At 49.4% G+C, this 24,769-nt stretch overlaps 2 protein-coding genes across 10 annotated transcripts in view; one reads left to right on the forward strand and one right to left on the reverse strand.

Annotated features, from left to right (window-relative positions):
* Window positions 1-9,892, reverse strand: part of LOC117147889 (mucin-2) — a 102,016-nt gene extending 92,124 nt beyond the window's left edge. For 3 of the 5 annotated variants that reach the window (XM_033314976.1, XM_033314977.1, XM_033314973.1), the window contains exon 1: window positions 9,111-9,889. The gene's annotated coding sequence lies outside the window, so the exon portion shown is untranslated. Of the gene's footprint in view, window positions 1-9,110 lie in introns of all 5 variants that reach the window. The other 2 variants (XM_033314979.1, XM_033314978.1) reach the window with 2 other exon arrangements.
* Window positions 1-24,769, forward strand: part of LOC117147893 (broad-complex core protein) — a 77,698-nt gene that overhangs the window by 33,261 nt on the left and 19,668 nt on the right. For all 5 annotated transcript variants that reach the window (XM_033314994.1, XM_033314996.1, XM_033314992.1 and 2 more), the window contains exons 3-8: window positions 15,316-15,885; window positions 19,584-19,772; window positions 19,848-20,301; window positions 20,389-20,662; window positions 20,745-20,884; window positions 21,032-21,082. In XM_033314994.1, the coding sequence (XP_033170885.1) occupies window positions 15,700-15,885; window positions 19,584-19,772; window positions 19,848-20,301; window positions 20,389-20,662; window positions 20,745-20,884; window positions 21,032-21,082 (1,294 nt within the window). In that variant the 5' untranslated portion in view covers window positions 15,316-15,699. The remainder of the gene's footprint in view (window positions 1-15,315; window positions 15,886-19,583; window positions 19,773-19,847; window positions 20,302-20,388; window positions 20,663-20,744; window positions 20,885-21,031; window positions 21,083-24,769) is intronic.

The raw sequence follows: 24,769 nt of genomic DNA on the forward strand, positions 1-24,769 counted from the left end.
AACAAAGCTCCGTCGGCGGGCGTCGCTGCCTTCGTATTGCGGCGACTTCGGGAGTCCTTCGGCTGGCTTCGGCGGCGCTTCGGCTGCTACTTGCCAGGTCCTGCCGCTACTGGCGCTGCCGGTCCTGCTGCCGCTCTGCCGCAGCCGGCGTCGCTGCCAGCGGCCCTGGGCCGTTGCGATTGCGACTTGGACTTGAATCGAGTTGGGTTTTAAAAATAACGTTAGTTGCTGTTTGTTGCTCGTTACGTGCGCGTGTTGCGACGCGAACCAAAACCCAAATCAGCCACCAGCGGAAACGGAAATTGAAACTGAAACTGAAACTGAAACCCAACTGACGTCCCAGCCCAGCTCGACTCTAATCGGAGGCCAAGACACAAACTCAGCACAGCTCAAAGATAACTGAGTGCGTGTGTATTGTTCTGTGGTGTAGTTTGTTTTTTTTGCAAGTGATTGTTAATGCGGCAAGGACAGCATCTCGGGCTTTTAGGCATTTTCACCGTTTCCACCGCTTCCACCGCGCCGATTGTTGATTGTTTTCTTTTTGTTTGGTGTACCGCAGAGATGACAAGTTGTGCAATAAATCAAATCTAGAATCTAATCGATGTGAAGGCCAGTCAAAGAAATAGGAACACCCAAAATTGAAGTGATAAACAAGCCGATCCGGGGACAAATCAAAATACATCAAATGCAATCTGAACCAACCGATAAAGTAGCGAGCAACCGCAACAAAAACCCTGACAAACTGTCCCAGTAAAAGTGAGAGTGTGTGGCGTGCGGAGTTTCAGAATCTCAGCCAGAGTCGGATCGCCAACCGGAATCCGGAGCAGCTCTAGGGGATCCCACGCACCTGACGCAGCCGGAGAATCAGACATGTAAGTGTGATCATTTTGGTGGTTTCGAGATTTATTTCAATCGATGGCAATCTTGTACGATATATCTTATATTGGCATTGCCGGGATATCCTATGGTAATTGTCATTTCCACCAAGAGGAAGCTAGAAAAATATTCGCAGTATGCCAATATTGTTTACGACCTCGTGCACTTGACTATCTTCGTGTGCCAGATACGGGATCTTTCCCAAGCCCATTATCTAGATTTGCTGCACTTCCTCCGCGCTCCACTCGCTCATTCCCCAGTCATTTTGCATTCGTATTCGCATTCGCATTCCGTATTTTGTATTCCGAAATGGCACTGGATCGCGGGCGTTGAACTTGATCAAAGCGCTTCTCGTGTAAACACTGGTGTTTCACGGCTGGCGGGGGCGGTCTCTAATTCTCACTCTCTCTCTCTCTCTCGCTCGCGCCCCATCTATACCGATGGCGGTTCCGTCGTTGACCTCCTCGCGTATTACGTATACGCCCGATACGCAGGCGAAGAGAGATCGACGGCGGCGGAGGGAGATGGCCAGTGCGTGAGCGGGAGCGGGAGAGAGTGACTGCGGGTGACTAACCCAGTGCAGTTCCAATTAGAACAAACGACAGCGACAAGTTCAATGCGATCATTTCGCCTTCGCAGTCGCTGTTTTCTGCCTTCTGCCTTCGACGTCGGCGTCTACGCCGTGAGGTTGTTGTCGAGGTTGTTGGCTGCCTGCGACTCCGTTTGCGCCGCCTAGAGGTTAATGCCGGTTGTAATTGCAAAGCACCCAACCCGAAACCGGAGACCAACAAAGGAGCGGAGCTTAGAGCGACTACAGTGGTCCCTGCCCGCGCGACTCGCCTCTTTCTGGCTAATCTGTGACTCGGTGACATTTGCGGTGATCTTGAAACAACCATAAACCGAACGAGACGCAGCAATAAAGACATTATGGATACGTAGGTAATGTTGTGAATATGGTACGTGTAGATACATTTATACGTTTATGAATCGGCAAGAGGTCACTGCAGACAGGGAAACCTTAACAAAACAACACTCAAGACAATTCTTGAAAAATGCTAACGTGAGTGCGAGACCAGCAGAATTAAAAAACCAAAATCGCCACGCATGAATCTAAAAAATAAAAAAAACCAAAAACAGCTCATAAAAATATCGGCGACAACAACAAGAGGATGCAGCAGTAAAATAAAAACGCTGCAAAAACAATTAAATTCAGACAAAAAAAATCAGCAAACAAGATGCAAGTGGCAACAAGTTTCTCAGCCTCAGTCGCTCAGTTTCTCCTCAGGGCCAGAAAATCTTCGCTCTGCAGTCTTCAGTCTTCGGTCTTTGTGCGTGCCAGGAGGTGCGGCGGGGGAGCAGGGAAATTGGAATCTGGGTTATGGCAAACAGGGGAGCCATGTAATAAAATTCGGTAATGGTAATGGTAAAGGTAATGGTAACCAAAATATTAAACAACTCTTCGCCAACATCAGCAGAAAATGCAATTTCAAAGGGCGACGCAAGGGAGGAGGGAAGGCAGGGGAAGGCCCTAAAAACAGGCCGACTTTGGATTTGGGTTTGCGTTTGGGATGGGGCTCGAAATGTGGGCTACACTTTCAATTGGAACTCTCGGTGGGGGTATGAGGGGGGAAGGGTGCATACAGGCGGGGCGTGAAATCGGGCAATTCCGAGCCGAAGACGCACGACGATATTCTGCTTAAAAAAACGCTCCGATCGCCGCCGTCTTTGTGTGCGTGTGTACCGCTTTCTGTATCTTTGGAGTTACATAGGGCGAAAGTTGCATGTTCCCCTACCCGTTCCCGTTCCCCTTACCGCTCCCTATCACTCTATTTACAAATTGCCGCTGCCGATCTGCGGATCTGCCCAAACATTCGCGTTTGCAATTGCATCGGTGTGTGGGCGGCGCTCGTTGATTCGTTCGCTCGCCGACGACTTTGCATTTCATTTCCCCCAATTTTGTCGGCCTGACAATGAATAAACAAAACTTCTAAATGGGCAATACCAGAAAACACAACAGAATATACGGACAGCAGAAAAAAAAATAATAAAAACCACAACCACACACATGGAACCCCCGAAAAAAACGCAATTTTCGCTCGCTCGGCTTCGCCGCCGTCGCATGCGCAGAAAATTTGCTCGTTTTTTGGCGACTGCGCTGCAGGCAGCGCTGTAAACTGCAGCGATCGGATCGAATGGATCGCAGAACGCAGATCGCAGATCGCACTGCTGCCGCTGCCGCCGCCGTCGACGTCGCTGCACTCCAAAAAAGCGAAGGAAACACACAATCGCACACGAGAAGTATATAACAAAAAAGCGAGCAAATAAGGCAAAAAGTAAAAAGTAAAAAGCAAGAAGCGAAAAAAGCGAATGAAACATACAGGCGGCATAAGTATACACACACACACACTCACACATATCACAAACACTCGTGCACAGCGAATTCTCTGATTCAATTGGGCAGACGCACACACTCGCGCACACACCAATACACACGCACACTGGCAGAGGGCAGCGGCACAAGCCCAACACATTTAACTGCATTTTTTCGGAACTCAGTTGAGCTTTTTAATTCGATCGGTTCAGTTACTAAAGTTAGTTCAGCCTAAACGCACAATTTCAATTTCCATTTCTAAGTTTGAGCCCGAATTGAAAAGCATTAGTGCCCACCCCACGCCTACCCTCGCACCCCTGCACCAACGCACCACAGCACTACCCAACACACACACGAGGACTGGACAGTTCCCTCTGTTCTATTTTTTTGTGTTTTTTGTCAAGTGCACCCAAGCAAAGACCAAAGGACGCAAACCATCCCGGAAAGGGAATCTAGTGCACGATTCGCGCGCGTTTTGCATCAAAAGAATCTAAGAATCCAAGAATAGCAGAATCACAGAATCAGGAGCGGAGAAAGCGAAAGCCAACCCCAAAAACCCAAAGCCCCAAAAGTTCAAGTGAATAATCAGTGTGCATCCCCAAGTAGTCGCCCCAATGAAGCGCCGCCATGAGCAAGGATGCACCTACTGAGCGCAGCTACAACAGCACCATCCAGGTAAGGGTTTCCTACATCCCAGCCGACCCCATCCGATTTTGCTTAGTAGGGCAAACCGAACGTGCTGGAAGCTCCTTGAGGGAGCCTAGCATCGCGATCTATATCGACATACACACACACACATCCATATTCCCACACACGGATGCAGGTACAGAACACACTGAAATTTGATTCGGATTCGTGGCTCGATCCATAAGAAGGACATTTGAGTCATCCGATGCAGCTGCCTGCTCTCTCCCTCTCTGCCTTTGGGCTCGGCTCCCCTCATTAGCACTTTGATGAAGAGTCACAAAAGCGGACGGACCGGGCCTAGACCCCTCCCTTCGAACTGTCCAAAAATTTCGGTGCATCTGCATACAAAGGCACACAAAGACGCGCAGAGTGTACGGATACAGATACAGATACAAATGCACCTACACATACAGATACATACACAGATACACATACTGCTACAGATACAGATGCACTGCAGGAAGCAGGGCAGCACAGTAGCCTCAGTCGCCCCTTTCTGCCCCGTTTCAGCTTCTCCACCCCTGGACGATGCGCTGCATTGTTCCACTTCTACACTTCCACACTTCCCCACTTCCCCACTTGTCCGCTACCCGCCACTCCTCGCTTTTTCGGCTGCAGTCTGTCAGTCAGACTGAGGCTTCGTGAAGCTCACGGCCAAGGCGAAGGCAGCTGAGGATCTGCACTCGGCCGAACACGAAGGCCGGTTGGGCAGGGTTCGGGAACGATCGAAAGCCAGCCCGAAACGGCGGAACTGCAGTTTGCTGTTCAGCGTCGCACTGAGCAAACGTCGTGTGGCAGCTCATCGCCAATTGCGAATTGCAAACTGCAAACTGAGAACCGTAAATCGCTCGCGCAAAGTGCAAGTCGCGCTGAATTCGCAAGTTCACATAATATCGGCATCCGCATATCCGCATATCTGTTATCTGCACATCCGCAAGCAGCTTGCTTCCACGCCAATCTTGTTTTCGTTGCGTTTATATTTTTTTTTCTGTTGATGTTTCTCGTTATATACATAGTATCCTTTTAGCAACCCACTCAGGCTTCTGCTGATTCTATTTCGATCACAATCGGTCTCAGGAATCAATCTCAGGATTAGCTCCATGGCAGGTAAGTCACGTGAGGAGCGGAGGTGTTGCTAAAACTTTTGCTTTCAACGGGCTTGCTTCTGGAACTGGGCCAACAGCGAGACTCAAATGGCCAGACAGGCACGCAGTCAAGCGGTTTGGTGACAGGGTCCCCACTGCTCCTGCTGCTTCCCCTGCTCCACCCACCGATCTGTAGGGAAGGTGGTAACGCCAGCTTCCTCTTTTTGTTCTCGCAGTTGTTAGGGCGACCCAGACCCAGACCGAGACCGAGACCCAGACGAGTCACTCAAACGACAACAACACTCCGCCGTCCCCATCTCTATCCCCATCCACAACCATCATCAGCCATTCCCATTCCCCATCTGCAAGCCACAAAGACCGGCACCCATACACTCGCACACTGGCGCACTCACACGGACACGGGCACAGGCACAGTCACAGCAAGGTGACGTAATGGCAACTACTCCACTAACACATTTTTCTGCATTCCTGCAACGCGAGGAAGAGGAGAAAAATAAGCGGTGGGGGCGGAGTGGGAAAGTCGGGCGACGAGAGAAAAACTGAATGAAAATTGCAGGCAGCCAACGAAGCGTGCCTAGCAAAAAGGAAGAGCGAAAAAAGCATAAAACGACAGAAACTAGAGACGCAGCCAGACTACGCCACAGCCAGAGCCACAGTCAGAGCCAGGAGGGGCTGGGGTGTGGGGCACACACGTGGGACGTGCTGTGGAGTTCGGGATGCGAATGTGGTGGCTGTCGGATAGCTGGATGCTAGGAAAACAGAGGCGGCGGAGGCAGAGGAGACGGAGAGGGAGATGGAGGAGACTCGCCAAAGTGGTGGCCCCGACTAGACGCTGTCTGCGTACTGTGTCTGTGCCTGTGCCTGTGTTAGTGTCTGTGTATTAGGATGTCTGCGTGTGCGTGCTAGCCATCTGTGTGTGCGACTGGCCGACATTCAAGGTTATCGGCGCATAACTTGTTGTTGCCGCACTGCAATTGTTGCTGCCACAGATTGTAAATGCTACAAATGCAGTGCGGCAAGGGCACAAGTGCCCACTCCAGTGCCAGCTTGAGTTCCAGGAAGCTCATGAGTGGAGCAACAGTAAAAGGACATCCGAATCGGGGTAACGGCCTGGTCGACCCACTTGGGGCTACTGGTAATCAGAGGCCCAGAGACAGAAGCGGGCAGTTAGAGAAACTGCACAGCAGACTAGCAACCAGTAGCACTTCCGTTAGCCTTGGAGCCCAATCAACTGGAATCAACTGGAAACTGCGGCCAATTGAGAGCCGCATCGCCACAAGTGGACAAAGCACGCAGACGAACAGCAGCAGCTCCCCAGAGTTTCAGTTCCCAGCTCTCCACTCACACTCACATGACTCATGTTCTAGCAACGGAGCACTTGTTTGGGTGCAACAGCAGCCACAAATGCATCCGTCGCAGTAACAAATGGGGATCACGATGATGATCATGATGAGCACGATCAGCGTAATGATCGTGTCATTCAAGGCCGCCGCAAATTGCGAGCGGTGAGTCGAGGAGTTGCAAAATAAACACAGAAAACAACAGACACAAACGCGAATGCGAAGAGGCAACAGACGAGGACAGGGACATACAAAGTGCATAGTTATCGCTATAGACATATAGACACATGGACATACATATAGGCGAGTTCCCAAGTTCTCGGAAACGGTTACTCCAAGGCCAAGAGCCGGATAGACAAACAAATGGCACAGGCACAAAGGCTAGGAGATAACTCTTCTCCAGTCTTCCCCTTTTGCCTCTGCCTCTGTCTCTGTCACCCTCGCGTTCTTCGTTCGCCGTTCTCGGTTCTCCGCACTCAATTCTCCTTTCTTCTGCGACCGCCATTCGCGATGTTTCTATTTCTGCCCAAGCACAGGAGACAGCCAATTGAAGATGAAAGACAAGTACGCCAAAGATTTTGAAAATACTTAATTCCAAATTTGTTGTATTTTTTTAAGCATCTTGAAGAAATCATTTCTAATTATTCTATGAGTAGGATTTTTAGTCCTAAAAGTACATACGTCATTTAATTACTTTTGAACAATACATTTCCTTAACCCAGAGCAATTCTCGTTCGGAGTGCACAATTCTTCACTTTGTTTTCTTCTGCACTTAGCACTGCAACTCCCCTTTCTTCTGCTCTGCGCTTTCCCTGCTTCTTCTTCCTGCTTGGCTGGCTCAGTCAGTCAGTTGGTCATGAGTGTCATGTTCATAGTTGTGGGGTACTAGGACGTCCCGGGGAGTGGGATTGGAAATGGGTAGGGGTATGGTCATGTGTATGGGAATGGGTTGGGCTTCTTCTTCGATGCACTGCCAACGGTCGGATCGCTGGTTAATTTTTTCGTTTATTTCCTGCACTTTCGTTGACAGTTTTGTGTTTTTCACTTGTGCTTCTTGTTCTTCTACTGTGGACTTTTTCAAGCGAAGAGGTTCTCAGCTTTCATTTGAAGTTGGACGGGGGACTTGGGAGACACAGGCGAGATATCGAGGGTCGTCTTATATGTTATAAACCCTAAACCGTTGTAGATGGGACTTTTCTTTTTTCGGACTATGCATGCAACGGGTAACCCGAGACCGGCTGCTTAACGGTAAATGTGATAAACAGTGACAATGGCCGTGACTGTGATGGCAAGCGACCTAACCCCATGGGCACCCGCCCCCCCCCCTGGTCATTGATCACCCCTTGCAGACTGCAGACTGTTCGCATAGTGGAAAAAATAAGAAGAGTCGGGTAAAACAGCGCTGCGAATAATGGGCACAAAAAATAAATGTGTACACTTGGTAAGCCAGATGCGCATTGTACCCCCACAAACACACGCACACAGGAGCACACACACACTCGCGAGCAACAATGCATTGACATTCGGTATCCACAGAAGGAAGAAGCAGCAAGAACGGCAAAGATCAACGGCCAAGAAATTCGCCAGTCCCGAAAAATACACAAAACTTGGAAAACACACAAATGTGTGTGTGATGTATGTATGCAGGGCCTAAAAATAATGCCCCCTGTGGCACCCCTTTTCAGCCCCCACGCTTCTTCTTCTTCCCGTTGGAAATTCGCACACACGAGGCGATCCGATCGTATACGATTCCAGCCGAGCAGAGAGTATGGTACTGGAAGGGGAGTGCGAATGGCGATATGGCAACAGGAAGGGGTAGAGAGCGGGAGAACGGGTGATCGGGAGAACGGTTGAACGGGAGGGGGAGCCCTAGCTCTCTCTCTCGCGGTTGCGGCGAGCACATTTTTTATCTAATAACCTTGTGCAATGTTATTAAACCCCAAAAGTTTCTTAACCTCGGCGGCGATGTCGACAGCGACAGCGACGTCGGCAGAGAGCAGCTTTTTGATGAGAAATGCTAATACATTGCAGCGTGCGTTTGTGTGCATGTATGTGTGTCAATTGATCGCGAGTGTATGTGTGCCACATTGCGCAAAATGGTCTATAAAATTAATGAGCTGGCCACGCACATACACATTCGTACACACGAACGCCTATGTAAACGCATCTCCATATCAATATGTGCGATGCGAATGGGAACGGGAATTGGAATGGGACTGGGACTGGAAATGGAAGGCAGTCGAGCTAAAAGCAAAAAGCAAAAGCAAGAGGCAAACATGCTAAATCCCCATGTAATGCGAATTAAATTCTGTGGAGAAGAGGGCGGCAGAAGAAAGGGGAGTGCAGCTGACTTTCGCTTTGCATTCGCTCTTCTTTTTCTCTTTCTTCTTCTTCGCCTTCGATAGGCTTCTGTGCTTCCACTTATTCACTTTTTCCCACTCGGCTGCTTCCTTTTACATTGAACTTCACATTTCAGTTTTCGCGAATTTTATTTGCTGCGCTGTCAACTTAGAACCTATTCCTATTCGATAAAACGGTATAACAAAAGCAGTTACGTTGCAGTAATTCTGCCAACTCAACATTCGCCGTTCCCATGTTTCTTTTTTGGCAGGCGAGAGCGGGATAGATTGATGGGTGGTCAGAATGCAAATTGTATGTATTTGGGAAATGGCAGAAATGGCGCAGTTTACTTGGCCTCCCTCTCTTCCTTTTCTCCTTCGAAATACTTACAGTGATCTCCCGATAGGCGGCCCACATCCACATCCAGGGGTGAACGCCCCGCGAGCGACGCGGATGTTCCGCTAGAGAGAGCGGATTCGCATTTCGCATTTCGCGTTTGTTTGTTATTTTCGTACGGCTTTGCAATTTGCAGTTCAACGTTCATTAGAGCGGCGGCGGGCCAATAACTGATTGGCCTGGCCCCCTTCGATGGCGCTGGGGCGGGGGAGGGTTTTGGGGGTGTCGAGCGTATACTGCAGGCGTCGGCGAGGGTACAACGCAACACTTATCGGTTACCGGGCGAAGCGAAAAGCTCGCGATAATGGCCGCAATCGGCGTCACACTTTGGAGTTGCACGGAGCCCAAAACGAAACGAAACGCACTGCGCGGATGAGGAGTGGAGGAGGAGGAGCAGAGGGTGGAACGCTCGCAAAGTTCAAAGACCTCAATGACAGGGGCAAAAATCAGCGCGCACAACACCACGATCACTCACTTCACTTACTTCCTCTTTTGCTGGGAAGAGACACCGAAAACAACAAGTAAATAGCACCCAACAAAAAATAGAAACAACTCCAAATCCGTGGAGGGATAGGAACCAATCCGATCTGCGAACTAAACGAAACTAAGCGACGTTGGAAAATGTACGCGCGATCTAGCGCAAAACTATTCGCAATTCCACTCGCAGTCTTTCCATTTGATTTGACTCAAGAGCAGTGCTTCAAAACTTACATGGCTAGTTCATATACCCTGCACGGTAGAGGGGCATGCTGGCCCATTGGTCTGTAGCTAGCAGCATGTAACGCCATTGCTTACTACGCATCGATTCTGGGCACAGTTATGTCGCCTTTTGAACCCAACAATTTTATTCAATACATTTAGACCTATTTTGGAAAATAACAATAAGAGGGCCACTAAATAGTGAGGAACTGTTCAGCACCGGGTATTGTTGAGTCGAAACTATCAACCGACCATAGTGTCTTTTCCCGTTTTTCTACTAGAGAGAGCACCAGCAAAAGCGCTCAAATAGAAACTAGCGGAGAATAGAAATAGTTGAGTGAGAGAGATGAGTGCTTTGCGCGACCGAAACTGTAAGTCCGCATACACATATGCTTGATGGGAGGGGGTGAGGAGGAGTGCGGAGGCTGCATTGCTCACTGTCTAGCACTATTGCAGAGCTCCTCTCCCCCTTTCCACAAACACACAGCACACTCACGTTGGTGCTCTCCCACTCTCCCACTCTCTCGCGATTTCGTATAGATTTGAAGCTTTTCGACTTTGGCTGGCAAATTTGCGAATTCGCGCGGGGTAAACGACCGAATGTCCGACACACGATGACTAGGTTAAGGTGAAGGTCAAATTAGCAAAAATGCAAAACAACTAAGCAAAAGAGAGCGAAGAACGACGAAGAGCGACGAAGCTGACGGCGCAGTCGCAGCGCACTAACAATAGAAATCAACTTTGTCAGCGAGAATGTTCGCAACGCAGTGCCGAGGGATGAGGTGGGGTGTGGGGATGGTGTCTAGCAGAGCCAAAACAAAACAAAACAAAGGAAAAGCAGGCATCAAAAAACGAAGGCGGGGGAAGGAGGAGAACCCGAAGCGAGACAAAAGTGTTGAGGCTCTTTTCTTAGCAACAAAATAGTTCCAGACAGGAAAGAGGGGTGCGGGGTGCTAGCTCTTCTTCTTCGCTGTCTGGTACGATCCTCTTCCTTTTGGAAGGATAAGCGGGTGGATTGGTAAAGGGGGAGAGCGAGAACTGTTTGAGAGTGTTTGTCCACACGCTCGCGCTCACGCTCCAACACCATCGCAGAAATGGCAAGCTTTCTAACGCTCTCTCGCTCTGGCTATCGCCCGCTCTCTGTCGGTCTCACTCTCCCTATTAGGCGCAACTAGCTAGGCAGCGACGGCGGCAGAGGCGATTGAATTGGACGCGAGACCTTGAACTTGGACTCAGTTTACGAGTTGAAGAATTGGGCTTTGGTTTTGTTTTGAATGGCTACATATCTCTCCTTCCCACTGCGCTTGCTGTTTCGCTCTAGCACTTCCACTGGGTTCTCTACTCGTTCCATGTGCCCCCTCACTCCCTCTTAAGTGCTTACAATTAGCGTAATAGGCGAATTAACACCCGTTAATCAGATGCCCCACAGGGCCACTGGAATAGGTACCCATGTACGTGTTTGTGTGAGTGTGCGGCAGTGCAAATGGTAATGCAAATGGAAATGCCCCGTTGTGTGGTGGCGGACGGGTTTGGTTTGGTGGTTGGCTGTGGGTCCCTCTCGCCTTTGGCGTCTAGCATTTGTCTAGCCGCACACAGACAAACACACACACACGCGCACACAGATGCACTCTGCATTTTGAACTGGTTGTAATGCTCTCCTTGCCACCGCCCACTCTCTTTCTCTCTCCGCTAGTGCTAGTTTTTGCACAGAACTTTCGCTTTCACCACTCTACTCTTCGTGTGTGTCTGTGTTGGCCGTTAGATTTTACATTTGGCCGGCACTCGGCGCTTGAAAAGGGGACAAAGTTGCGAGGGGGTATTCGCAGTGTGTGCGATTCGCCATGTGGGAATATGATGTGGGCGCCACGGCGTCTGCGTCTAGTCGGCAACAAGTGGAAGGAATATCGTGGCAGAGGTGGAAAAGTGGATGTGGACTGACCTTGTCGAATGCTTTGTAAGCTGTCGTAGACCAACTTGATACGCCTCGTCCCTATCGCACTGGAAGGGTGAAGGTGGATGTGGGAAAGGGGAGTTGGAAATGCTGTGTGCGTGTGTGCCAAATGTATGTATGTACGAGTATGTGTGTATGCATGAGCATGTGCATAACTAACGCGGCCAACCTTGAAAATAGAACCACACACAAATGGCATACTTAGAGACAGCGAATGGAGCACAATGGCGATGGCAGAGGAGAAACAAAGCAAAGTTTCGGACAAACACAATAGAAAGAGAAAGCAAGGCGAGACAAGGCACGGCACGGCAAAAGACCGTGGCTGGGGGGAGGGACCGCGAGGGGCGGCAAACAAGTTTGCGAGGGTGGTGCAGCAGATATGGCACACCAATCTGATCCGATCGGGCCACCTACACACGCACACACCGAACATACGTACTTCTAGACTTCTATTTTCGCCATTCGCATTATATGTACAATTTAGTTTCCAACTGAACAAACTACTATACTGGCTGCTCTATCTAATCGCGTTCTCCGCTGCTCTTTTGGCTTTTTATAAGCTACAGCGCAGTCAGCCAAATAATTGCTTTTATTCAAACACACACACACACGCTCAGTTTTGGGGCGAGCCGAAAAAACGACTGCAACGAATTCGGCTTTTTCTAGAACTATTTTGAAGGCGAATGCGAGTGTGTGCGAGTGAGAGCGAGAGAGCTGGCTAGCGAAATGCGGCAAACAAAATTTGAAAATGTAGTATTTAGCCTTGAAAGTTCGTAAGCACTACGGGCTCACTCACACAGCGAACGATCTCTGCCGTAAATAAAAAAACGAAAACGGGAGAAAATATTATATGCATGGGCTATTTCTTATGTCTTCTTTTTTAGTAGCTGAAAGATCTACTGAAATGATGATCTATTGAGGGGGTTTCCCCCTCTTTGCACCCAACATCAAGCGGTTTCCTCAGTGTGTGTGTGTGTGTGTGGGGGGGGTGAGTGGGGGTTGGTAGGGGGCGGGGGAGGCTCTCTTCCACTCTTTCTTCACAATTTCTAGTTAGTTATTAGTCAGCCGGCAGCAGCGCTGCGACTGCGACGCGTTTGTTTTGTTCTATGCACAAAAATCCGACTCTAGTATAAAGGCGGTCGAGAGACAGAGACGGAGAGAGCGCAGCAGAACAGAGATCGAGAATATAAAAAATTCGGCGCTGGACTTTTTGTGCAAAAAATGCTTTTTCGCTATGCGCGCGCGTTTGTGTGTGTGTGTGTGCTGCGTCTGGGAATTCTACATTCTAATACGCCTCGAGTTGCGATCTCCTTCTCAGTCGCTCAGCCTCGTTCTCTTTCGCACCGTCCTGCAGGCAAGCCTGGCGCTATTGCTGTCCTTGTCCAATCCTGTGGACAACGAGAACGGAGCGTGCGCGCGATCGCTCTCTCTGTAGCGCCGTCCCTCTCTCGACCGCATGCAGACGGCTGGGCACGCACACAAGTGCGGATTGCCAAAATTTTTGGGGAATAGTTTCGCCTGTGTGTGTCGGTGTGTGTTGGTGTGTGCTGACTTTTTTCGGCTGCCTAATGCGCTTTTTGTTTCGGTCGACGTCGGCAGAGGCGGCGACCGAGGCTGAGGCAGCGACTGAGACTGGCACGGCACTCTCTTCTTCTTTAGCGCGAATTCAGTTGAGTTTCTACGCTTGCAATCATCAAACGCAACAAACACAAAACACACGGAGAACGGAAATCGGAGAACGGACACGGACACATCCGCCATATCCTACCGACCTATAGGATAGACATCCGAGACATCCGCAGATATCCGCACGTCCGGCCGCGGATGATCCTGGCTCGCAGCCCCCTCCCTCCCGCTCGGGATCACCGAGCTTGGCTCAGGCCATGATATCGTCCATGCAAAATAGTTTAGTTTAGTTTAGTCATCGGTTCGGTTCGTTCGGTCGGTCGCTCCCCCAAATCGCTCGCTTTTCGAATTAGTTCGGTTCTAAGTTCTGAGGTTCGCTTCTCCTCCAGAACATCCAGCTCTCCAGTAGTCCAGCAGTCCAGCTTTCCAGCAGCTCTTCAGCTCGCAAGTGGTACAGCTTTCGGCTAACGGTTCATCCTCGCCGCGTCCATATGTGTGTGTGTGCCGTGTGTGCGAGTGCCGCTATTTTTTCATATTTTGTTAAGTGCAAAAAACCAAATATTACGTATACGAAAAATTGCGTATACGCCAGCATAATAGTTCACCCGAAATTCGCAGATCCAGTAATTCAAAGTTAGCGAATCGAAAGGAGAGCAACAGCGAAACAAAAAGCAACAAATGCCCCACAAGCTCCAATAAGAAGCGGGTCTAATCAGAGCCGGGCGTCGGGTTCCAATCAGATCGCCAGCTGGAGAAAGGTGAGCCTCCTCCTCGCAATTGGAGTATCAGTGGGAATGGGAATGGGAATCCGAATGCGAGTCCGAGTGGAACAAGTCTAATGGATAGTGGGTAATAATAAGTGGTCAGTAATAAGATGACGATATCGCGGCGAGGGGTGCTATTTTTGTGCGGACACATCACTCATACGTATGTACATATGTATGTACGTATCCGCGCTGGCGAATAAAAAAGTGCAGTGCACACCCGGCGGACTTATCTAATAGTTTTCACTTTCAATGTCGAGCGAAAGCTCTGCTGCTGCCCCTGACGCGGTCGCTGCCTCGCTTATCGCGATTCGCAATTCGCAATTCGCATTTCGGCGCGAGCGGGACGGAAACAGGAGAGAGACAGAGAGAGAGAGTGGGAGAGAGGCGGCAAAAGAGTGGGAGAGGGAGAGGTGAAATGCCCCGAAAGTTGTCTGTATTCAAATTATTTATTTTTTGGGATTTCTTTTCTGCAAGATGTCCAGATGGGAACAGAGCGGAGCGACCGACCCCCGTCCCTGTTCCCCCCGCACCGCACCGCACCGCACCGCACCGCACCGTACAAGTGTTCTTGGTATATTCGCATTTGTTATAGTTCGCTTTTTTTCACTCCTCCCTCCATTTGCGATGCGTTGGCTTTTTCACTCCGTTTTTTATGGGCCGTGTTTTTTTCCTCCACTTTTTTTTCGGCGGTTGTGCACTCGTTATAAGTTTTTGCTTGTGCTGCCGCTTCTGCTTCTTCTGCCGCCGCGAGTGCTAATTGTCGTCTTGATAGTTTATTTAATTTTGATTCGCCGTGTGACATAGAAATGGTTTTTGCTGCTGCGTCGTCGCCGTGGTTGACATTTTAAACTGCATTTGTTAACAATTTTTAAACATTTAGCATAGTTGCAAGCGAAACAGTAGCAGAACAGGCAAAAAACGCAAAAGCGAGCAAAAAACCATTGCAAAGCAGAAACAAATGCACAACTTTCAGCTAGCGCGGCACAAATCCGTCAGAAAAAGCAGCAGCAGAAATTTCAAGGCGAACTCTGAACTGCAGTGAACCTTAGTAAGAGGGGGGGATATCATTTGGGGTGTTGGGGGCTGTCTGATCCACTTGTAATTTCAACTCAAATTCTAATTGTTTGCTCTTCTGCTTTCTTTCTTTTGCTTGCAGTTAAATAATCATTAGTGAAAGGTCCATCTGCAGCTTCACAATCCGGCAATCGGTCTAGTAATCAGCAGCCAGAAGGAGCAGCGCATCGCATCGTAACGCATCCTTAGTTTCGGTGGGCCAGGCCGCCAGAAAGCCGTCAAAATACGAAAGAAGGTGACCTCGAAGAAGGCCAGCGTTGTGTCGGTTGACGACGATCACAACAACAACAACAACCACAACAACGACCACAACGCTCGGCAGCCCAAGAACCCAGCAAGCACAAGCACACCCACACCAATAGGAACACCCATAGCCACGCCCACGTCCACGCCCGGTGACCCAGAGCAGGAGTGCCCACAGCCCAGGAGCAACCCGATCCACAGCCAGAACCAGACACCCATCGAGATGGACGACACACAGCACTTCTGTCTGCGCTGGAACAACTACCAGAGCAGCATAACCTCGGCGTTCGAGAATCTGCGCGACGACGAGGCCTTCGTGGATGTGACCCTCGCCTGCGAGGGACGCAGCATCAAGGCACACCGCGTCGTCCTCTCCGCCTGCAGTCCCTACTTCCGCGAGCTGCTCAAGGTGAGTGATCATGTCCATCTGTGCTCTTCCATCCAATTGGTAGCTACCCGCATTCCCTACATTCTGGCGCCCTATGGCTGCTAATCTCCATAGATTAGGACCCCGCCACACACACGAACTGAAGCAAGATGAACGGGGAATGAAAAAACAATGCTTAATGGGCTCTGTGGTGAAATGTTTGCCATTTTTCCGCCTGCATTCACACAATCACACATTCACAGTTGCAGCGGATGCAGCAATCTGCGTGCGAGACTGTGTGCGTGACCTACTTAGCACCCATGGCAATTTCTCCCTTTTTTTCCTCTCCCTCGCGGTCTGCGTCTTTATCTTAGCCAGTGCAACACAGCACATATGTGCAACAGCCGCCAAAGTTGCTGCAGCAGCATCCTGCTTTCATTCGACTGCCAGTGCGGATCTCTGCATTATTTCACATACATACATATGAATGTATGTATGGTATGTGCAAGTTGGATCCGAGTCTGATCGGTTTGGGTTGGCGAAGAAGAAAGACCAGGTCCTATCCACCATTGTGGCCATAATAATTCGGAAAAGCTGGCTAAGCAATCAGTTGGAGACGGGTAGTTGTGTGTTTTTGGCCAAAGTGGCGTGGCCAGGAGCTCGTTTAGGCGAGAGGGGAGCAGCAGCTGGCTGGCGTTTTGCTAGCGTTTTAATTTATTTAGTTGCACACCACGGCAAACAGCGCCTGCAGTAAGAAAAATGACAAGAAAGGCAACGACAGCCGCGATAGACACAAAAACACGGCAATTGTCGACGGGCTGTGGAAGGGGGAAGAGGGGGAAAGGGAAGGCAGGAAGGAAGGAAGGAAGTTGTGTGTACGCCGTACAGTCAAAACACATTATGAATGCCGGCGCAAGGCGGCAGGGGGATGCAGTGAGAATGAGTCGATGGCAGGGTTCTTGGCGCTGGGACAACGCTACGTATGATTGATTTGTGTTGCCTGATCATGCAACGCACGCGGATCTGCGGAAACTCGCAGCGCGCCACTTGCAACTTGCAACTTGGAACCCGCAGGTCGGAACTCAGAACTAGAGCAGGCTCAAATGAGACCGCACACCCTTATTTCGCTTATATTGCCGGCTAATCCTTGAAGTTGGCCCGGCTCGAAGTCAAAGTGAACTGGCAACTAATGCAGCCCGCCCCAAAGGCCGCAGTTTGGTTCATTATTTTTATTATGACATTAAAATTATGTGATTCGCTGTTGTTGCCCCAACATTTACGTTTGCCCGCCAAAACTTTGGCGCTGCCTGCATTCTGCATTGAAAATATTTGCACGCAATTGCGGTTTTGAGCGACAGGGACGACGGGCTGGCTAGTTAGACTAGTTAGAGGGAGACGGGATGGGACGGAACGGGACAGCGTCGACGTTTGCCATTTGCATTGTTCGAGCTGTCATTGGAGCCCCGGAGCGGAGGAGCGGAGGAGCTCAGGAGCCCTGGCAGCGGTGGGGGTCAGGAGGAGGAGGTCCTGCAGCACAAATTATATAAATTACAAAGTGCCCCACCCCCAGGAACACCGCCCCCCGTTTCTGTTGCTCTTTCAGTTGCTGTTGCTGTTTCTGTTTCTGTTTCTGTTTCTGTTTGTGCAACTCTTGTCTCTTTCGACATGATTTGTTAACATGATAGAAAACTTGCTGGGCTTTCCGTTATTATTTTCCGTTTTTGTTCCAAATTATGCGCGAGGCCGACAAACAAAAAGAGTGTAGTTTGTCTGTTCTGTTTGGTTTTTGGGAAGAACTGCAATTAGGAGAGAGTTTTTAGTGTGGAGGGGCAGGGGCAGAATGGGGAATGGGGAATGGGGAGTGGGGAGTGGGCAGGGCCTCCAATCCAGCGCTGATTACGCAATGGCAATGGCTATGGCAACTGGGGACGCGAACCGAACCAAGCCAAACCGAATGCGAAACAAGAACATGTCAAGAAGTCCCTGGCAAACTGGAAAGTTTCTTCCCCCAACTCCGTCCGTCCGTCCGAACAAGAAATTGCGCGAGCAGAAAAAGTCGGCATTTAATTTGTTAAAAAGGCCAACTAAATGCAGCGGGACAAAAACAGCAACGCCAACAAAAGGCAACGGGCCGACTGAATTTTTCTCGAGCTCTTTTTGTGCATTCCCATTTGTTGCTGCAGTCGCTGTAGTCGCTGTGGAATTATGTACCCAAGAAATTAGTATACAAAACTTTGCTGGCTGGCAGGCAGCACAAAAAACGGCAAAGGCAACTGCAACAACAACGACAACAACAAAGGGCCCTGGCACAAAACTTTGTAAATTCAATTTGAAATACATACAAGTGGGCAGTAGGTGGTGAACAAAGGACAGAGACAACGGTGGACAGTAGTCGCAACTGGCGAGGAAAACTGGACCCGGCCGTTCGGTCGTCCAGCCGAACAACTGGACACTTGGCTCCCGCCCAGAAGTACCCAACCCCAACCCCAATCCCAACCCATCTTGCCCAGCACTTGGCGTCGCAATTGTGCGCGACTTTGCGCCTATGCATAAATATTTAATTAACTGCAGCGCATTATTTTAATTAGGTGTAAAAACTGCCAAACAACGAAAGCCAGCGACAAATTGAGGGGCTCGGGGGACTCGGATACAGATACAGATACAGCTACAGATTCAGATACAGATACGGATTCGTTTTGAGACTCAGAGATGCCAGGGGCTAGAGGTGACTTAATGGCTGCTACTGAGCTGGGGGCAATTGCTAAAAGCATTTCTGGCTTTTGTGTAATGACCTGGACCGGGCCACGCCCCCCCCGCCCTCCATTCGCATTTGCATGATGTGCTTTGCCCACCAGTTCACCATCTCACCAGCTCACCAGCTCACCAGCTCAGCTGCAGCTGCAGTAGAGATCTTTCGATCGGCGTCTCCTGACGCATTTGTCTTTCTTTCGTCAAATTGACCTCAATTTCGCAATCGCTGATACATATATGTTTGTATGTATGTATGCATATATGCACAATCACACTCTCACTGGCAATCTTTTAGCGCTAACTCAATCGCAAATATCCAGTGCGTGTGTGCGAGGGCATATAAATTGCAAAAGCCAGTAAATAAGACAAACATACACGGAATGCAGGGTCTTTCAGGGCAGAGCAACAAAAGACGAGGCGAGACTTGACCCAATTTCTAGCCAGGCAGCAGCAGCAGCAGCAGCGAAAAAACAGAAACTGAAACTGAAACGGCAGAGGAGCAGCTCCCTTTGTTGGAGTTCCACTTGATAAGTGAAATTTGCAGTACAGTGTACACACACGCAGCGCAAACTGGAATGCACTGGCCCTGAATGTGCTCCAAGTGGGAGTGGGGGAAGTGGGAAGTGGGGAATCAGATCGGATCGAATGGGATGGGAATGGGGATGGGATAGGAAACCACACATGCCAGAAGAAATAAACTGCAGCTGGCTGGCGGCGAAACGAGCGAATGCAAACTTCAAATCGCGCTGGCCTGTTGACATTTTAGCGACAATTGAAGGTTGTCTGGGCCAGAGAACCCTGATAATTGCCAGGGCAAACAGGCTTATCGAGTGATCCGGAGTTGGGACAGAGGCTGGAGCTGGAACAGGGGCAGGGGCAGGGGCAGGAACAGGAGCCGGGGACCTGGCTGACTCACCCACCGATTGAGGGGCTAACCGACATACTATATGTACATATCTGACTGACTAAAACCACCACTCAAATTACAGAGCACACCCTGCAAACACCCGGTCATACTGCTGCAGGATGTCAACTTCATGGACCTGCACGCCCTGGTGGAGTTCATCTACCACGGCGAGGTCAACGTGCACCAGAAGTCCCTGCAGTCCTTCCTCAAGACCGCCGAAGTTCTGCGCGTCTCGGGACTCACGCAGCAGCAGGCAGAGGACACACACAGCGTGAGTATTGGCCATGGGCCAGCAGTCGCCGCAGGACGAGCCCCTCTTTATTGCCAACTCCCCTTCCGCCCGCAGCATCTGGCTCAGATACAGAACCTGGCCAATTCCGGCGGCCGCACGCCGCTCAACACGCTCACCCACTCGCTCCCACATCCGCACCATGGCTCGCTGCATGACGACGGCGGCTCCTCGACCCTCTTCAGTCGCCAGGGAGCGGGCTCACCACCGCCGACGGCGGTGCCCTCGCTGCCCTCGCACATCAACAACCAGCTGCTGAAGCGCATGGCCATGATGCACCGCAGCAGTGCCGCCGCCGCCGCCGAGGAGACCTCCCACGCCCTCAAGCGTCTGCGCGGCTCGGACAATGGCCTGCCACTGTCCGGCGCCGTTGGCAGTGGCAGCAACAACAACAGCCCCGACTTGCCGCCGCTCCATGCGCGCAGCGCCTCGCCCCAGCAGACTCCGGCCGACTTCAGTACGATCAAGCACCACAACAACAACAACACGCCGCCGCTGAAGGAGGAGAAGCGTGAGTGTCCCAGTGGAAACTGGGTTTCGAATCGGCATTGGTGAGCCCAAGGGTACTAAACACTTTCATTCCCTCCCCCACCGTTAGGTAACGGACCCACAGGCAACGGAAACTCTGGCAACGGCAATGGCAATGGCAACGGAGCGAGCAACGGCAACGGAATCTCCATCAGCGACAAGCTGGGCAGCCTCACACCCTCGCCGCTGGCTCGAGCGGGCGCCGATGACGTTAAGTCGGAGCCCATGGAGCTGGTATGCTCCAACAACAATGCCAACGCTAACGACGAGCACAGCAATGACTCCACCGGCGAGCACGATGCCAATCGCTCCAGTAGCGGCGACGGCGGCAAGGGATCCCTGAGGTAGGTCGCACACCTCGCCGAAACGCCTAAAATATCTGGCTCGGAGCACTAGCTAACCCTCGCTATCTCCATTCGATTGCAGCTCCGGAAACGACGAAGAGATCGGCGACGGACTCGCCTCCCATCATGCCGCCCCTCAGTTCATCATGTCGCCGGCGGAGAACAAGATGTTCCATGCAGCCGCCTTCAACTTTCCCAATATCGATCCCTCAGCGTTGCTAGGTGCGTAGGAGCAACGTGCTCGGTTAACAACTCAGTAAATAACTAATAAAGCTAACTGACCGACTAACTAACGCTTTAACTCTTTTCCTCTCCCCCTCTGCCTCTCATGATGCGTCACCCTACCTGTCGGGTATTGGCCAACCTCAGGTCTCAACACACAGTTGCAGCAGTCCGGTGACCTCGCCGTGTCCCCTCAAGGTGAGTCAGAACATTTCTCTATCCGTACTCTATTGTTCCGCTCTATTTGCGCTCAAAAGCTCATTATTACATTTTTTACATCAAATGCAAATGCAAATGCAAGTACCAAAATAATATACCAAAGAGTCTATCCAAGTCAGATACCAGATACCAAAAGAAATGAAAGGCTAAAAGCAAACGTAAAACTTAAAGTAAAGAGAATACGAATACAAATCTAAATCATAATCAAAAAAAAAAAAAGAGAACAAAAACCATAGCAAAGATAATCCAAAAACAGAGCCAGAATCTAAGTCGAAATTACGAAAAAAAAGAAAAACTGCTGAGAGATCATTTGATTGCCTGTACTTTTGTTGAATTTTGAATATATTGTTTAACGTACCTTTTTCGTTTCGTTGTAATTGTCAAAATATTTCGTTATCGTTATCGTTATCGTTTTCGTTTCCGTTGCTCTTTTGTTTCTTTCGATTTTTGCGTTTCGACTGACTTGAGGACACACACATGCATGCATACATGTCGCATATGTATGCGTGTCGATCAGGAGCAGGACTTTTGATTTAACTTTCGATTTATTTCCCGTTGGACTCAACTCGAATCCGCACCCGCAAAGTAAAAGAACGAACCCGAACTTGATCCTTGGAACCAACGGCAGACCCAAATCAAACCGATCCTCCTCACCTCCTCACCACCAACAAAAACCAATCCTCCGGTTCGTTGCGATTCCAAGTCGAGTTCCCGTCGTAGCGTATCAAGTGTAAAAATTTCTTTCTTGTTTGATTGTTTCGATGGTAAATGTTTTCATTTGTTTCGGTCACACTCACACCCTCACACACGCACATGCCAGAACTGCAGAATCCACGGGCAAGAACCCAGAAAGTACGACCAGCCACCCCCACCCCCCTCCCCCACCAAGAAGATTTACCCAAAAAAAAAAAAAAAAAATTAAATGAAGTACCTGCACATGCACTTAGACGGTTTTCCATGTCATCCATGTTGCGTACTAAACGACGCTGGCCTCGACATGGCTTGACGCATAATGAATACTGCAAAATGAATACCGCACAATGAATAATGAAAAATGTGTAATAGCGAAGCAGGGTAATTGCTAAATAAACGCCAGCCCCGAAACTTTGGCAAACACTCAAACATCAACATGCCCCACTGCCGCTCCGCCAGGCTTGTTTGATGAACTACGCAAAATTGATTAACTCGCTGCTTTCCAGCTCCAGCTCATCTGCCAGCCGCAGAGTGTTTAGCAAAATTCTATCACAAGTTTCGCACCACACCAGTTGCGGTGTGTGTGTTCTGCGTGCGGTCAGGCCGCAACAATCCGATTCCGCGGCAAGTGCCCCACATGGCGGCAAGGCGGCAGGGCGGCAGAGCAGACCCCACGCCCCACCCATAAGTCCCGTGCCCAACTACAACTACAAACCGAATGCTACACGACGCACTGTGACGTTTATGTTTATTAACCGCTGTTGTTTCGACTGCGCAATCCGCTTACCATTTCATTTCCTGTGCTCTGCATTTATTCCTTTCCGTTCCGTTTCGTTACGTTCCATTTTGTGTTTCAATTCTTTCGTGTTCCTTATAAGAAACCCAAGTAAACTGATCAAACACCAGCAAAATGTACTACACAACAGCAAAACGCCGCACTTACCCACACAATGCAATACACACACGCCAACACACGCCATATTACAAACAACACACGCATAGATGTTCCAAAATTGTCCCACAGTTAGAAATACTAGTAAGTTTCGTTTTGCCCCAATTTGCATTCCCTGGCCAAACAGCCTCCTCCTTTTTTTGTTCGTTTAAACCCAAATCATAATGGGGCAGGAATTAGAGATTAACTTAGCTATGATTTCGGTAGAGTTCTCGATTCACTAATGTGTCTATTTTTCGTTCGTTCCGTTTCGTTACGTTCTGTTTCCGTTATTCCCAGTTTCAAAAATATGGCTAAATAAAAAAAAACCGAAAAAAACACTAGACATGACACGGGAAGAGCCCCGCAGAGAAGCAAACACCGAGTACATTTTGCAATCGAAATTTTATTGGTGTGAACTTTTAGTTTCCATGTAAAACGCAACGCATTTGAAGATCGAATATATACATACCTACATAATATATATATATATATTGAATATTGAACTCTTTCCTTTATTTGTACGTCGTCGTGCTTGTGTCTAAAACTATGTAAACCCCACCCGAACAAAATTAACCACCCATCGACCCGATCCCATTAGCAAAGTCAAAAGAAAAGCTTTATTTACAACAATTGCATTCGAACGAATTTTCACATTAATTTTCAATGTGTCTTTTGTTAACAACTGTCGATGTCCCCGCAGCCTGTGATGGAGGGAAAAGCGGTTTTCGTTTAGTTTACCAACCAGTTAACCCCTGAAATAGACACCCCCATCGCCCGCCCCATTGCCCCTGGGTCTGTCTCTCTAGCTTTTCCCCTCGAATTCGGCCACACTTTGCTTTGAGCACACATCTGTTCACGAAGCCCGACCAAGCCCCCTTAAAACCAAAACCAAACCCAACAAGTACCCCACAGTCACACACTCAAACCCAAACTTGCCGCTACGAATAAAGAAGTGCAAAACCAGGTTCACAAAAATCCTTTGCAAGCCCAGAACCTCTGGCCCTTGATCCTTGATCTGAGTCCCGAGGGGTGGACGGATCAGTCCTAACTCAGCACATATTGGCAATTGTTCACTCATGCGTACACAGTTCACAGCAAGATACAGTCACACCGGGCGCGTCTCGTCTCGTTTCGTTCCGTTTCGTTTCGTCTCGTTTCATTTCGGTCAGGTCCGTGTCGCGCCTCTCGTTCCACACTCGAAACACAATACGGCCACACTGCAGGTTCACTTGATTACTTGGCCACGCTTACTCACAGCACACACACACACACGCACACAGGACTCTCACACTCACAAGGGGATCCGCGAGGTAATCTTGATAGAAGGGGCAAGTCCTTCGCCTCTTTGAGTAGTCGAAAAGCACACAATACACACTCACCCACTCAAACACACACATACATACATACATGCCCGCCCACACACCAGCACACATATACCCACACATACATGAACTATATTATGCGCTCAAAAACACAGCTAACAAAATGATCACCAGAGGGCACTAACACCGAAGTTGATCGACTAACGCTAATCTTTATTTACTTTCCAATTGTACTAACCGACCAAAATTTAAAATTCCCCAATAATCGTGAGACCTATATATATTTATATCTACCTACCCACACACGTATATATATATGAATCAAAGTATATACATACATATTGTTAAGAATTGATTGATCTAACCCCCTGTATACGTATATAAATCCGCTTTACTAAACCCCCAATGGATCCAAAATCAATATACCACCACCGTCCACTGAGGCGACCAAAGCAGACAACTCGATACATGAAACAATAACACCCAACGCCCAGCCCCTCCTCCCTGCCACCTCCTTTCCTCCAAGTCAAACACCAAACCAAACCAAACAACCCACACACCCACACCACCACCAGCACAAAAGAACACAAACTGAGATTACCAACTCAAGCAACCACTCAAGGCTTCAAGTATATAAATTTGATTGAGAAACCGCTTTAAATTATGCTCTATATATACATATATATATTTGTTGCTCCTATTTTTAAAACCAAAGAA

The sequence above is a fragment of the Drosophila mauritiana genome, chromosome X, assembly GCF_004382145.1.
Source record: "Drosophila mauritiana strain mau12 chromosome X, ASM438214v1, whole genome shotgun sequence".
Taxonomy (NCBI): domain Eukaryota; kingdom Metazoa; phylum Arthropoda; class Insecta; order Diptera; family Drosophilidae; genus Drosophila; species Drosophila mauritiana.